The sequence below is a fragment of the Lagenorhynchus albirostris genome, chromosome 12 (genome assembly GCF_949774975.1).
Source record: "Lagenorhynchus albirostris chromosome 12, mLagAlb1.1, whole genome shotgun sequence".
NCBI lineage: Eukaryota > Metazoa > Chordata > Mammalia > Artiodactyla > Delphinidae > Lagenorhynchus > Lagenorhynchus albirostris.
This window is the reverse complement of record NC_083106.1, coordinates 47,811,514-47,826,755: the sequence shown is the minus strand read 5'-3', so window position 1 is coordinate 47,826,755 and position 15,242 is coordinate 47,811,514. Positions and strand designations below refer to the sequence as shown.

Below are 15,242 nucleotides of genomic sequence, written 5' to 3'. Positions count from 1 at the left end.
AATCAAGAGAGTCAAATATGGCTGAGATTTTCTATTTTTAAAAAAAACTGAAGAGGGTCCATTGAAAGGAGTCATTGGGAAATCACTGATGTTTTCAGCTAGCGTACACTCATTGGCCTGGGTGTGCAGGGAGTGGAGCAGTGACTGGGAGGTAGGGATGGTGGTGCAAGCTTAGAAGTGAGAAAGGGGCGAAATAGGGTGGTAGCTAGAAGAGGATTAGGGTCAGGGGTGGGGGGAATAACAATTTTTTTTAAACATGGGAGTAGCTTGAGGAGAAGGAGCCTGTACAGAGGGAGAAGGTCAAGTTACCAAGTGGCTAGTTAATGGAATAAGATTCATGAGCAGGTCACAGATGCGGGAATTCAGAGCACAGCTGCTGCTGCTGGTGAGGGGTGGGGGGCAGTGCATTTGCCAGAGATGCCACCTATTCAGGACCTGGAGAGGGGAAAGTAAGAACGGAAACAAATGGAGGGGTAGGGTTGGTGAGGATCAGGAAACTGAGGGGGCCTTTGCTTCCTCTGAGAAGGAGGGTATGTGTTAAGCATAACATGGGACTTAACAGCAGATTTGAGAGAGTGGCAAAGGTTTGGGAGCTGATTACTGCTAAGGAAAAGGATTGAGAAGAATTCTGAGAACTGAACCGAGATTGGAAATATTGGAAATTGTGAATTTGTAGTGAAACCCGTTTCTAAGGTTGTGGCGTTTTTTTTTTTTTTTTTCCTTCTCAGCTGTGCTCTACTGTGTGAGCAGAGCAGGTGAACTGAACAATTCAGTAAGGTTAGAAGAGAATTGAAGCAAAGTAGTTTCACATTTTCTGTCTGCTTTCAGCTGTGTGCTGTATGGCTTTCTCTTCTCTCCACCTTTTATGCACCATTCTGAGATGCGGAAGTACTCACGTGCTATAAGTCTCTGGTGAAGTTGATTCAACAACCTAATACAATTTTTAAATGCCGTTTTTTTAATTGTAGTAAAATATATATAACAAAATCTATCATTTTAACCATTTTTAAGTGTACACTTCAGTGGCATTAAGTACATTCACAGTGTTGTGCATCCGTCACCACTATACCAGAACTTAAATTTGAAGCATGACTGTCATCTCTTTTCCTCCCTTTGTATCACTCCTGATTTATAACTTTAACATAGTTCTTTACTGGGTAGACTATTTGTATTTTTGAAATTGAGGTAGTGATAACAGTATGTACTGAGCTTAACTTTGGCAGGTGCTGTGCAAGGCACAAATTGTGGCATTAGCTTTCTCTCTGTTTGGTTGTAATTATGTGTTAATGTCTGTCTTCCTTACTAAATGTAGAAGGCCTATGAGAGCGGGGGCTATCTATGTCTGCCTTGTTTACAATTATATCTCTACTGTCCAGCACAGTGCTTGACCCATAGTGGGCATTCAGTGAAGTTTTTGAACAACTGAAAGTCCTTCACTGAGAGGATTTGTTTAATAAGTTCTTTCTGAATGCTTCATATGAAGTAGGCAAAACTTGTATTCACACATTAATACAGATTATACGGCATGGCACTTTCCAATGTCTAGTTAATGAGTAAAAATCAAAAAGGGTTTATATTTGCAGGTTCACCATGGAAGGTATTAGAGCAGACTGTGCATTAAACAAATGGCTGTACAGAATTGACAGCAATAATCCCAAAGCTTGAAGGCTGTGGGTTAATTAGGATAACTTGACAGAAAGTGAGTCAATCAAACTTGACAGTTGAAAGAATGTTCCAATAATTTATGTTCAAATACACATCAAATATGTCAGCAAGTAACAGGAACTTAAGTTGCAGAATGCTCCAAAACACCAGAACACCTGCAGAGTTTATGGCTTACAGAATGTTTTGGAGAAAGAAAATCAGTGAAATGGTTGGGGACTGTTTAGTTCTATTACCTTATACTAAATAAAATACACTAGAGTTTAAAATATTATCTTTCTTACAGGTAAAAAGATATAGTTTATTAATAAATTAATTGAGGAATTCTGTTTTTCTTTAAAGGTACATTTATTAATGAATTCAGTAATACTTTTATTTTTTAAGAAATATGCATAAATATGGGTGTTTCTGTTAGCTGCTATTAGATAAACTAGTGTCATAAGCTTGTGGTTAAATGGAGATAAAGGGGCAAAATACAATCTAAGCGTTAATTCTTACAGGGACGTATTATATTGCTACTTATCACAGTACGCCTCTGATTCTGGAAGGTAAGGACTCTGTATATGTGTTTGGCCACTGAGGCTCTTTTTAGAAATAAAATCTGTCTCCACCAAGGTATTTTTGTATCATATGGAAAGAGAAAAGAAAAAGTTATTAGGAACTCTAGTCCTATTATTTTCTTACCTTTTAAAACTCCGAATAAGCTAAAACTGGAGTTTGGCTTCAGGAACCAGTAATGGAAATTTTCTTATGTCTCATCAGCAAAATCTAGTACTGAGTGATCATTATGGCTTTTCACTGAATGATTGTGCGTGTGTGTCTGTGTGTAGGAGAGCAGACAGACAGACAGTGGACACAGGTCTTCGAGTAGACTTCCTCGAGTAAACATAAATGAGCAGGGGAGGGGAGTGGAGAGAGGAGGTGGGATGGAGGGGCAGGGAGGAGCAGAAGCAGAGGAAGCAGACTGAGACTGCAGTCCCTGTTGCGTAAATGCCGCTTGTTTGTCATCTCTCCGTCCCTGGGGCCTGCCCTGTCCTGATGCTGGTTTTGGGCCCCCTTGGAGTCAGTGAGCAGAGTTGGCTGGGTAAAGGCCAGTGGGGCCTGGGGTCTTAGTGCCTGCTTGGTTGACATGAGCAGACTGCATCTCCAGCTGGGTTCTGGAGTAGCAACAGCACAGATTTCCAGGGAACAGTTCCTCCTGTCATCGTTTTGTTTTGTTTCTTTTTTTGAGAGAGAAAAAGCATTTTTGTACTTTTAATTGAGCAGCAAGGGAAATAAACAGGTGAGAAGGTGGGCAGAGAAATATGGTGTAATCTTAGTTCTCAAACTACAAAGTACTTTAGTGAAAGAAAGGAACCTAGATTTTATTAGCAACTGACTTTTAAATTTATTCATTAGCAAGAGCTAATTTATTCATTAATTAGCTGTAAAACTGACTTTTAAATTTATTCATTAGTAATAGGAATCCTAGCCCTTATGATAATTTATAGCTTATTGTTCTCAGTAATTAAGCTCTGGTAATTGGTCCTCTAAAAATGCCAAATTCCAACTTAAAATTTCAAATAAGCATAAATAAAAAATGTCCATATTTGCAGTATCTACACTTTTTTTTGCCCAAGTCCCAGGATAGTCCCAGGATTGAAGTGAGGTGATAAAATTTTAATTAAGATGTTAAATCTGATAACCTACAAGGCAAAAATGAACACATTGTGGAATCGGTTCCTCTATCATAAGGGAAGATGTGCTTTTCTCACTGCAGCTTCATCCAGGTCCTTAAAAGTCCTTAAGAATTCCTCCAGCAGCGAGTGGCCCGGGGAGCCGGACAAGGGCAGCTCGCTGGACTCGGATGAGGGCAGCCTGAGCAGTGGTACCCAGAGCAGCAGCTGCCCCCCGGCCGGGAGCAGACAGAACGCCCAGAAACACCCCCACGAGGGCCTGGCCGACTTCTCTGACAGTCTCATCAAGGAGAGCGACATTCTGAGCGACGACGAGGAGGACTACCACCAGACTGGGAAGCAGGGCAGCCCTACCACAGACATGGAGATCCAGTTCCAGAGACTGAGGATCTCGGAGGACCCGGACGCTCGGCCAGCTCAGCAGCCGCCCGGCAAGGACGGGCAGCCCAAGCTGGTCCGGGGGCACTTCTGCACCATCAAACGCAAAGCCAACAGCACCAAGAGGGACAGGGGAACTCTGCTGAAGGCGCAGATGCGTCACCAGTCCCTGGACAGTCAATCGGAAAATGCCAACCTTGATCTCAGCTCCGTTCTCGAGCGAGAATTCAGCGTCCAGAGCTTAACGTCGGTTGTCAACGGGGAGTGTTTTTATGAAACAGAGAGCCATGGAAAGGCATAATACAGGTCTAATTCAGATATGGGTTAAGTTGCTGATTTCACTTTTAAATTTATTTGATGATATTTATTCTCTTTACCAAGCTGTAAAAGGGGAAATAAGTCACACCTGGGGAGCACACATATGAGAAGTTCAACACTGTGAAAATCAACATCCAGTTGGCTGCCAGCCCCTGAAATAGCAGCTACAGTCTGTAACTGTCCTTGTCATCCCCTTTTTTCTGATTTTTGCTTGAGTTCTTCTCTGAAATTGTAAGCAAAGTGGTGTGGGTCTTCATCACACATTTTTTGGTATGCGAGGCTCTTAAAATGTAACACAGAGAGCTGGGTGGGTCGAAGGGTAGGGTCCACATCTGCCAAGCGGAACAGTTTCCCAGTGCTTTCTAATCGCCGACATTCAGGGAATGACATTCCAGGCCCTCGATGGCGGCATTTCCTTCGGAACTGAAAGGCATTCTGAACGACTCTCTCCACCAGCCTGAATGGCTGCTCTATCCTGAGCCGGGTCAGGGGGGTGAAATGCACCACCCCCGAGTCCATCTCTGGTTTGGGGATGAAAGCCTGACCTGGAACTGTCAAGATGTGCTGAACGTCGCAGAGGTACTGGGCCATGATGGAGAGGCGACTACGCTGCTTGCTTCCGGTACTGGCTGTAAGTCTCTCTGCCACTTCCTTTTGAAAAGTCATCTGGGTTCTGCCATAAGCAAAAGGTCCATTTCTATGAGAAACATTTTCAAGCCATGTGATAATCAGTGGAGTTGATACACTAAAAGGCAGATTGCCAATAATATGTACATTTGGAAGATCATCCTCCCACTGTCTTTTGAGATTTTCTGGAAAAGCCCTTTCTATCTTAAATGTCAAGACATCTCCATGGACAATTCTCAGTTTTCCAGGTGCTGCATCAGAAAGCATCTGTAATCCAGGAATAAATCGACTATCCTTTTCAACCACCAGAAGTTCAGCAACACCGGCATTGAGAATGGATCTTGTGATTCCCCCAGGCCCAGGGCCCACTTCATAAACATAAGCATTTGTCAGACTGCCAGCTTTCCTTACAATTTTATCTGTCAGCCTCAAGTCCAAGAGAAAATTCTGGGATAGCTGCTTCACAGCTTGCAGTCTAAACAACTTAATGATTTCTCGAATTGTGGGTAATGGTGGGAGACGGAAGGTGCCGAGCGTCCTGGAGGCGGCCATGAGCCCCGGCCTGGCCGCACAGGTCTCACGCATGTCCTTCCCCGCGGTTCCTTCCTCCTGTCATCATTTTTATTCCTGAATCATCGTGTTTAGTTATGCAGTTGTCTGCTGTCCCCAGCTACTTACGTATCAAGGAAGCGTCTTCTGTTTATCTTCTTTCCTTCCCTTTTTTCTTATTTCCATCTCGTTAACTCCTTTTCTTTGTTTTAGCCAAGCACACACATTTGAGCAATAATGGTTGCCATTTTCACTAGCTAGCATAGGACTTGCTTCTTACCTAGAGGACTCCTAATCTTGTGGTGTGTAGTGGTGAGTTAAGAACATTTAAAGATGGCACATACATGTAACAGTATTGGTAAATCTCATAGTATTGGTTGAAAATATGAAGTTGTAGAATGTTTAACATGATACCATTTACATTTCATTAAAAAAAAACTAAGGAAAAAATACTACCACATTTCATAGAATCTAAAACACTGTTGCTGAGATGCACCCCCATTTTATGTATACTGACGAAGGGGAAAACCTGCAGATTAAATTGTGATGTAGTGCTTTATTGTGGATTGTAAGGTGCATCCCAGTTTTAGAGATATAATATGAAAAGGCATGCATTTTAGAATTGAATAAGGTAAATATATTTTATTGAAACATACTTATGTAATAAAAATATAAAAACACGCATTGAAATGATATATAGCCAATTCAGGATGTGATTTATCTCTATGAAGCGAGGGAGGGAAACAGATAATGGGGGCACACGAGGGGCTTCAACTCTCTGTATTTTTATTATTTTTAATTTTTTAAAATTTTTATTTATTTTGGTACGCAGGTCCCTCAGTGTTGTGGCCTCTCCCGTTGCAGAGCACAGGCTCTGGATGCGCAGGCTCAGCGGCCATGGCTCACGGGCCCAGCCGCTCCACGGCATGTGGGATCTTCCCGGACCGGGGCACGAACCCGCATCCCCTGGATCGGCAGATGGACTCTCAACCACTGCGCCACCAGGGAAGCCCTATATTTTTAAATCTAAAGCAAATATTGCAAAACGTTAGATAAAGTTGGTTGGGGACTTCCCTGGTCACGCAGTGGTTAAGACTATGCGCTCCCAATGGAGGGGCCCCGGGTTCTATCCCTGGTCAGGGAACTAGATCCCACATGCATGTCGCAACTAAGAGTTAGCATGCCGCAACTAAGAGTTCATGTGCCAAAACTAAGGAGCCTGCCTGCCGCAACTAAGACCCAGCACAACCAAATAAATAAATAAATATTAAAAAAAGATAAAGCTGGTTGGTGAGTTCCTATAATTTTATGTACACTGTAAATATTTCCTAATGAAAAGTATATATTTAGAAGCTACATAAAAAGCAAGTTGCAAAAGCCTATATATATAGTGGATCTTGTTTTACTTTCTAGTATAGTATTGTTGGCCTTCCATGTCTATGGTTCTGTATCTGCGAATTCAACCAACTGTGGATCGAAAATATTCCGGGAAAAAAAATTCCAGGAAGTTCCAAAATGCAAAACTTGAATTTGCCACATGCCTGGCAACTATTTACATAGTATTTACATAGTATTTACAACTATTTACATAGCATTTACATTGTATTAGATATTATAAGTAATCTAGAGATGATTTAAAGTATATAGGAGGATGTACACCATTTTATATAAGGGACTGAAGCATCCCTGGAATTTGGTATCCAAGAGGGGTCCTGGAACCAATCCCCTGCAGGTACTGAGGGACGACTGCATTTGATTTTGTGTTCTTTCAGACTTTTTCCTATATCTATCATACCACAGCAGTGGGGTTTGTTGTTGTTGTTGGAAGGCCGAGGGCTTTCTACATCTCCGTTTTTGTGTATGAATTAAAAGATAATACTGAAGCCCATGCGCCCTAGAGCCTGTGCTCCACAGCAAGAGAAGCCACCACAATGAGAAGACCATGCACGACAATGAAGAGTAGCCCCTGCTCGCCGCAACTAGAGAAAGCCTGCGCACAGCAATGAAGACCCAACGAAGCCAAAGATAAATAAAATAAATAAATAAATTAAAAAAAAAGCCAAATATAGTCACACCACTTAACCTAGAATCTCATTCCCTAGGACCTTGCCTAATGACTCCTAAGAAAAAGCTTTATGCATGAAGATCTTCACGATACCATTACTGTAAAAGAGTAAAACTTTGGAGTCAAATGCCCCCAGCTATAGAAGTGGTTAAATAAATGATGTTGATCTACTTCATGAATTATGTTGCAGCTGGTAATGATAATGACTTCTATGTAGCAACATGGAAAATGTTTGATGGTGATACATAGTCAGGGTGTATCACCCGACTGTGACTCTAAAATGTGCATGAACGTGAACAAAGATGAGGGGAATACGGAGAAACAAACAAGCAATAGTTGTACTAGAATGGTAGAATTTTGAGTGGATTTCTCCCCTCACCATTTGTAAAAAAAAAAAAAAAAAAAAAAATTGTACTTATATTTTTGGGGCAGCCAGATCTTTGAAAGAAAAATTTGAATTTCTAAGAAAATAGCAGATATTAGGATGGGGGATACTAGAAAATGCAAAGTAGTGGCCCTTTTGATGATAAAACTAAAACATTCTAAACCAGCTTTGCTTTAGCAATGCACAAATTGATTAGTTAAATTTTGTCTTTTTAGAAGTAAGTTGGCTGAGGGCAAGTGTGTGGAAATCAGAATATTGAAGAGGATTGGTACAAGAAGTGGGAGGATCAGAGCTGATGTGACTAGCTTATTCATTTGTACTACCAAATAAACCAAAATTTTGGACTGTGTCTGCTTTAGTTAATATTTGGTTATTTGCTTTGAAGCTATTTGTTTGCAATAATGCCATTAACATCCTCAACAGAGCCAAAGTCTGACCCTGAGATGGTAGAACCTTAACTAATTTTATCATTTACAAAGAAACTGAAACTTCTGAGGGCATGAAGGACCATTTCTTTTCTCTATACTTCTTCCTTTGATTTTTACATCACCAGTGATTTATGGCTACTAAAAAAGAGTCCTATAATTAACTCACAGTTAAGTCATCTTACCATCAGAGGTAGAATGAGGCTGGTGATGATTGGGGAGGGAATAGAAAAAGACTAAAGAATTTTAGACATCTAAGGCCTTGCTGACCAGTTAATCCAGCCCCTTCACTTTATATGTAAGTAGATAAATCCCAGGGACTCAGCAATGAACCTGCGTTTTAGGCCTCCAAATTTAGTGCCCTTTCTACTGTACCACAAGGAAAGAAGGAGGGAAAGGGAGAGAGAGCAGAACCAAATTATTGACATTTTAGGGGCCATTTTTTCAGGATGGACAGAACATTGGATATGATGTCATTATTATCTTAACTTACAGTTTTTACGAAGACTACCACTCCAAAACAAAAATAGGTAAAGAACATCAACAGACAACTCACCAAAGAAGAAATACAATATAACACGAAAAAATATGCAATGTCATTGAAGAAATGTAAAATATAAAGTAAATGCGTCTTGCTGCCTCAAGGTGAAACATTTACAGACGAACTTTATCATTCAGACCATTGGCCTTGTAGGGCTTCTTGTTGACAATCTACTCTATTTTTAGGAAATTAATTATAATTGAAAAACTGATGCAAACAGTAAAAGGCAAAGTACAACCTGGAAAGTGAATTTCATGGAAGTTGTGGTAGCCTTACACCTCTTTTTATTCATTCACTCAGTCCTGTGTGGCACCCATAGATGATTTAGCCCAGGTGGTTTTGCTGAAGTGGACCACTAGGAAGGAAGCTGTGAAGGGTGCAAAGCAGTTGAGAATAGGTATAATTGAGCACATAATTTTACTTTCCTCTCCTGCCCCACACAACTAGAGAAGCTGGTTCAGATCTGACTAAGGAAATGTCTTCATCCCCACCCAGAAGATACTACAGGGCCCCAGGAGGACGAAACCAGGGAAAGAGAATCATCCAAACAGGACTGGGACCAAAGGCAAGCACAGTAACAGATGTCCTGCTGAAGAAGATGGGGGTGGGACTTTGCTGTGACTCTGAAGGCAAGTGTGGTTCAGCGAAGCCAAGATCAAGGGGACTGAGTGGGCTGTCTGTCCTTGGTAACCATGTGCCACATCTTCTGAACAGACCTTATCATCTGGGCTAAATCAGCCCAGGAGTTCTGAAAAGAGGATTGAACTTAATATTACTGACACACAGGGACTTCCCTGGTTAAGACTCTGCGCTCCCAATGCAGGGGGCATGGGTTTGATCCCTGGTCAGGGAATTAAGATCCCACGTGCTGTGCAGTGCAGCCAAAAAAAAGAAAAATCACCGACACACAAATAGGTTCCCTTAGATTCTAATTGGAAGTAAACAGGGTAAAAGTAGTAAATACTCAATGTTGCTTTCTAAACTAAATTATATATTTTACAGATGGGCCCAGTCAGACCACATAGAGATGCTTCATTCTTTTTCATCGTCTGTAGCAAGAGTTGACAAATGGTTTTATATCCTAAAAGGGAAAGTTATGGGTCAAAGGGTATGTGCATTTTTCCACACTTTTAAAAATGTTATTTAACAATAAAGTTGCAAGAATAAGAATAGTATAAAGAATTGCTGAAAACCCTTTATCATTTCCTAACATTTTATTCCATTTGCTTTATCATTTGCTCTCTACTCTCTCTTGTGCTCTCTGTGTCTGTGTGTGTGCATTTACATATACATACATGTATTCGAGGAAACATTTTTTCTGAGCCATTTAAGTATAAGTTGAATATATTATTGCCCTTTTCTTTTAAATGCTTCAATGTGTATTTTCTCAAAATAAGGATATCCTCTTATATAACCACAAGTTATTAACTTCAATAAATTGAACATAGATACAATATATTTCTCTAATATATGCCATCTGAATTTAATTTCATCATTTGACCCAATAATATGCTTTTTGGTATGTATTTATAATTTTGACAAAAATTACCATATTGTCTCCATAGAGGTGGTGCCACTATACATTCCCGAAAGTAGTATATGAGAATGCACAATTTACCCTCAATTGCACTAACACAATTAGTTAACAGCTTTTGACAGTGTGTTAGAAAAAGAGTGGCATTTCATTATAACACGTTTCTCTTATTCTGGGTAAAATTATATTATGGAAAATTGTAATTGGTAATCATTATGGTATCTTACATGGGTAATTTTAATAATAATTATGGATAAGGTTGAGGATCTTTTGTGTTCAGAGAGTCACTTATTTGTATTTCCTTCTTCTAAACTGTCCCTTATATCCTTTGTTTTTCTACTGGGATGTCGGCTTTTTTATTGATTTGTAGGAATTCCTGATTTATTGAGAAGCTCAGCCATTTGTCAGTGATATGAGCTGCAAATATTTTTCCCAGTTTGTCATTTGTTTTTTGTCTTTATGGTGTTTTTGTTTTTTTTTTTTTTTAAATATTTATTTATTTAGGCTGTGTTGGGTCTTAGTTGTGGCACGTGGGATCTTTAGTTGCAACCTGTGGGATCTAGTTCCCTGACCAGGGATCGAACCTGGGCTCCCTGCATTGGAAGCACAGAGTCTTACCCACTGGACCACCAGGGAAGTCCCCTACAGTGTTTTAAAAATTGTTGCTGTTTGTTTGCATTCGGGACATTCTGAAGTCATGAAGTACTGGCAGGAATATTTTGTATTATATTTAGATTTTATAATCAAATACACAGGTGTGCTTAGATATCAGTAGATATCCTAATATAAGAAAGGAAGAGGCAGATTTTCACCTCTTAGTATAAGGAGTGAGTAAGCCAAATAAAATAGGATGCATTTATTTTGGACTTAAATAATTGCTGTTAACCCCACTGTGCCATGGGTTGTTAACTCTGGCTCTCAGAAAAAAATGAAAAACAGTTATGGTGAATATATTTAAAGTTGTCTGAAACTTGATCGTATCCAGGCCTTATCTAGGACTTGGAATTTTGGAAACTAAAGAACACTACAAAAGAACTCCATAACCTTACTAGTTTGGAAACCATGGTACTGGTAGGATTTCTGGTCTTTATTTTTATTATTTTGGATGTCTTCCTTCAAATATTTTATGTATCCACACTCATAATTTCCATGATAAAGGAATTTCTTTTAAAGCTGATTAGGGGCAGTTTTTTTTAGATTTTTTTTTTTTATGTGGACCATTTTTAAAGTCTTTATTGAATTTGTTACAATATTGCTTCTGTTTTATGTTTTGGTTTTTTGTTCCTGAGGCATGTGGGATCTTAGCTCCCCTACCAGGGATTGAACCCGCGCCACCTGCATTGGAAGGTGAAGTCTTAACCACTGGACCACCAGGGAAGTCCCATAGGGGCAGTTTTTAAATATGTAGCTGGTTTAAATCATTAAGTAGTATTAAGGGGAACATCCATCATAGAAATTAACTTAAAATATTTAGAAATATTAAAAATATGGTCACAACTGTATTGCTTGCATCTGTCTCTATAAATGCTGATTTGCACGTTTTCATATTGCAGAATCACACTGACATTCAGAGAAAGATGCTGACATTGTTCTTCCAACATCTCTAGTTTGGGTTTCATGAAGCATTTCTTCCATTTCTCCTTTTCTTCTGTGTGATACTTTCTCAGATTCTTGGAAAAATAATCAAGACATTTTGCTCTGGGTCTACTTATAATCACTGGCATAATACCAGTGTGAAATGTGCTCATTAACATTGTTTTAAAGTATACATAAGTATACAAAAATGGGCTCCTGCACCAGAGATTAGAGTTGAGACATGTTAGTTTTCCTACATGTCACTGTTTTACAGATTTAACTTAGTTTAATTTAGGGCCAGATAACTCTGGCAGCATTTGCATTTTCAATATGTTTTTCTGCACTTAAGAGTTTCTACACAGGGGCTTCCCTGGTGGCGCAGTGGTTGAGAGTCCACCTGCCGATGCAGGGGACACGGGTTCGTGCCCCGGTCCGGGAAGATCCCACATGCCGCGGAGCGGCTGGGCCCGTGAGCCATGGCCACTGAGCCTGTGTGTCTGGAGCCTGTGCTCCACAACGGGAGAGGTCACAACAGTGAGAGGCCCGCGTACCGCAGAAAAAAAGAAAAAAAAAAAGAGTTGAGTTTCTATACTGTATAAATTTCATACCTTAAATGGAAGTAAAGTAAAATGCCAATAGGAATCTGTTATTGTGTGTATATCTCCAGTCCAAAATTACTAAAAAAGGAAAAAAAAGCAACATATAATGTTGGATTTGTATTTTTTTTATAATAGTGTTTATTTATTTTTACTTGTTGGCAGTTTGCTTTATTTATTTATTTATGGCTGTGTTGGGTTTTCGTTTCCGTGCGAGGGCTTTCTCTAGTTGTGGCAAGCGGGGGCCACTCTTCACCGCGGTGCGCGGGCCTCTCACTATCGCGGCCTCTCGTTGCGGAGCACAGGCTCCAGACGCACAGCTCAGTAATTGTGGCTAACGGGCCCAGTTGCTCCGTGGCATGTGGGATCTTCCCGGACCGGGGCACGAACCCGTGTCCCCTGCATCGGCAGGCGGACTCTCAACCACTGCACCACCAGGGAAGCCCATGGGGAACAATTTTTAAATTGTGTGTGTGTGTGTGTGTGTGGGGGGGGGGATATGAGGCAAGTGGGAGTTTTGTTTTCCTAATGGAAAAAATATAAAGTGTTTAATCAATTATTTCTATTCATTTATTTATTTATTCAAAGTGTATTTGGAATGTTTATTGCCAAGTGATTTTGTGTATACAATACGACCATCTTCTTAAACCTCCAGTTTAAATGAGTCACGGGTCAAATAATAACCTGGCAAACAGAATGACACACATGCTTCCCTCACTCTGTTGGAGGAGCTGAAGCAGTCTAATTACCCTGCAGGCCCGGATTAGTTTAATTCTTTGGCACCAGCATTATCAAGATTTCATTGTATTTGGAAGAACATATTTTTTAGAGAAATTGTGTTGTTATTCCATTTCCATTTAAAGCGTAGTTTAAGGAAACTTCGTGGAAAGCTACAGACTAGCCTCCTTTAAAATTTTTTTTCATGTTATAGCAGGGAATCAGGCAGGGCTGGCTTCCTGGACATGTGGCCTGTGCAGTCCCAAAGGGCTCTGTGCTCAGATGGGTTCTGTGCTTGGTTTAATGTTTTGCTGTCAGCATCTTGAAATTCTTGATAATTTTATATTTGATCTTATTTTGTAAATGAAGTCCAGTGGGACAGTGGAGCCTGTGCTGGAGGTTTGGGGCCTTGGCTCATGTGCAGTTCTACCTTTCCATATCCCTAGGCCCTGTTCTGCTTCCCCTTCCAGCCAGCGGCCATGTCCACTGCTACCCTTCACCTGGGGTGCTGACTGGCTCATGTTGGGGAGGAGGAGGCCCATGTTCTGCTGTCACCCTCCACCTCCTGCTGGGGCCTGGGTACAAGTTCGGGGAGGGTTGGGGTCAGGTGCCTACGTCTCGCAGCGTTGTGGGGAGTGGTGACAGCCAACCCCGCCCCAGGCTGGCAGCACGCTGACACGTTTGGTGTGTCCACCTCTAGCTCGCCCCCAATCCAGGTGTCTACTCTGTCCAGGTGTGGAGGTTTAAAACCCCTTGGGTGTCCCTTAGCATGGATTGCAGTGACTGGCCAATGGGCAGGAGAGACACCTGGCTCTATTTCCCCACAGCCTTGGTCTGGTTGGTGGTCAGAAGAGAAAAGCCAGCAGCCATCAGGCCTGAGCGTATGCTTGCAACACTGCCCCGCTTCCCCACCCGCCCCTGAGAGTCCACGCTCTTCCCATGAGAACCCTTGTGCCCAGAGGAATGCTGTTGCTTTGGCTGCACGCACATAGCACCTTCTCTTCTTCCTTCCAACCTTCTTGAGCCTGGCTTGAATTGGTCTCTTCTGGCTAGCTCCAGGTACCTTCTGGGGATGGGCTGTGAAATGTAAATTGTGTAATTTCAGTGATTCTACATATGAGTTAAACATTCTTATATTTGCATTTAAGCCTGGCATTGCACAGCATAAAGATAGTTATTAGCATGAATTTTATCATTAAAACTTTTTATTTTTCTTTACTGTGACTGCACAGTTTCAGTGGCCTCTGTTGATTTGTTTCAGATAGAAAGGTAAGCTCTCTTCAAGTTGGATCATACAAACATGAAATCTAATGTGTGATGAAATGGACCTGTGAAGCTTTTTGGTCAGAAGAGTAATTCCCCTGAATTTACTATATTCCCACCGTATATAGTAAATTCTACAGGAACACATCTTTACTATACTAAGCAGGGGGTTTTTACGTGAGCATGTAATGCCAGGAATGATTTCTGCTCCAAACTAAGTTTCCTTCCTGTCCCCCTGTCCCTGTGCCTGTCAACGTGCTGGTTTCTCACTTTGGGAGCCCATGGGCTTTTTGACCATGGCTTGCCCTTATGGTTGCTTGTGAGTCTCTTGGCCTTGATAGGTACGGCCCTTCGCTCATGCATTCCCCTCATTGACAGCCTCCCGTGTCTTGCTCTTACATGTCCTAAACCTGGACCTGACTCTGCCCCTTTGCATTAGTCTAGTCTGCTTCTTGGTATTCCCTAGAAACCCACTTCAGTTGCATAGACAAAGGAGATGATTGGAATTTTAAAGATGGAACCCAATATGCTGTCAGAAAGGAGTTGCGATCCTGGCTGGACTGGGTCGCTGATTTTCCAGGCAAGAGAAACTTTAATGCTTGTTGGACTGTGCACCAGTGAGAACTCCCTTCTCCACAGTGGCTGGCTGGGGAGGAACTCTGGCCTTTTGCCTCACTCTGCTCTGATTGAGATCATTCAGGTGCAGCTCTTCTATGCAGACATAATGCCTGGTTTAGGTGAGAGCTCTTGTTGCCCGGTTCTTGTCAAGTTCTTAGCACACTCAGCACAGCTTCTGCTTCCCAGAGGGAATTGGTGGGTTCTTTTTAGGCTGTTTGCTGGGTTGGATTCACCCTCAGTTGCTGACCATTGCCCATCTCCTGGGAGAGGGGTGCTGAGCATAATGACTAGATACTGCTGTTGGTATTTTATC

General features: G+C 41.4%; 2 protein-coding genes and 1 non-coding gene across 3 annotated transcripts in view; 1 reads left to right on the top strand and 2 right to left on the bottom strand.

Moving 5' to 3' along the window:
• The window catches only part of SLC16A10 (solute carrier family 16 member 10), a 135,469-nt gene that overhangs the window by 20,559 nt on the left and 99,668 nt on the right, over positions 1-15,242 (top strand). The window lies entirely within an intron of this gene.
• On the bottom strand, positions 4,221-5,246 carry LOC132530213 (mitochondrial dimethyladenosine transferase 1-like). Its single transcript, XM_060167211.1, has one exon. It carries the CDS (start codon positions 5,244-5,246, stop codon positions 4,221-4,223), a length of 1,026 nt encoding a protein of 341 aa, XP_060023194.1.
• Positions 10,724-10,796, bottom strand: TRNAG-UCC (transfer RNA glycine (anticodon UCC)). The gene has a single exon. It is a non-coding gene; the product is annotated as a tRNA-Gly (tRNA).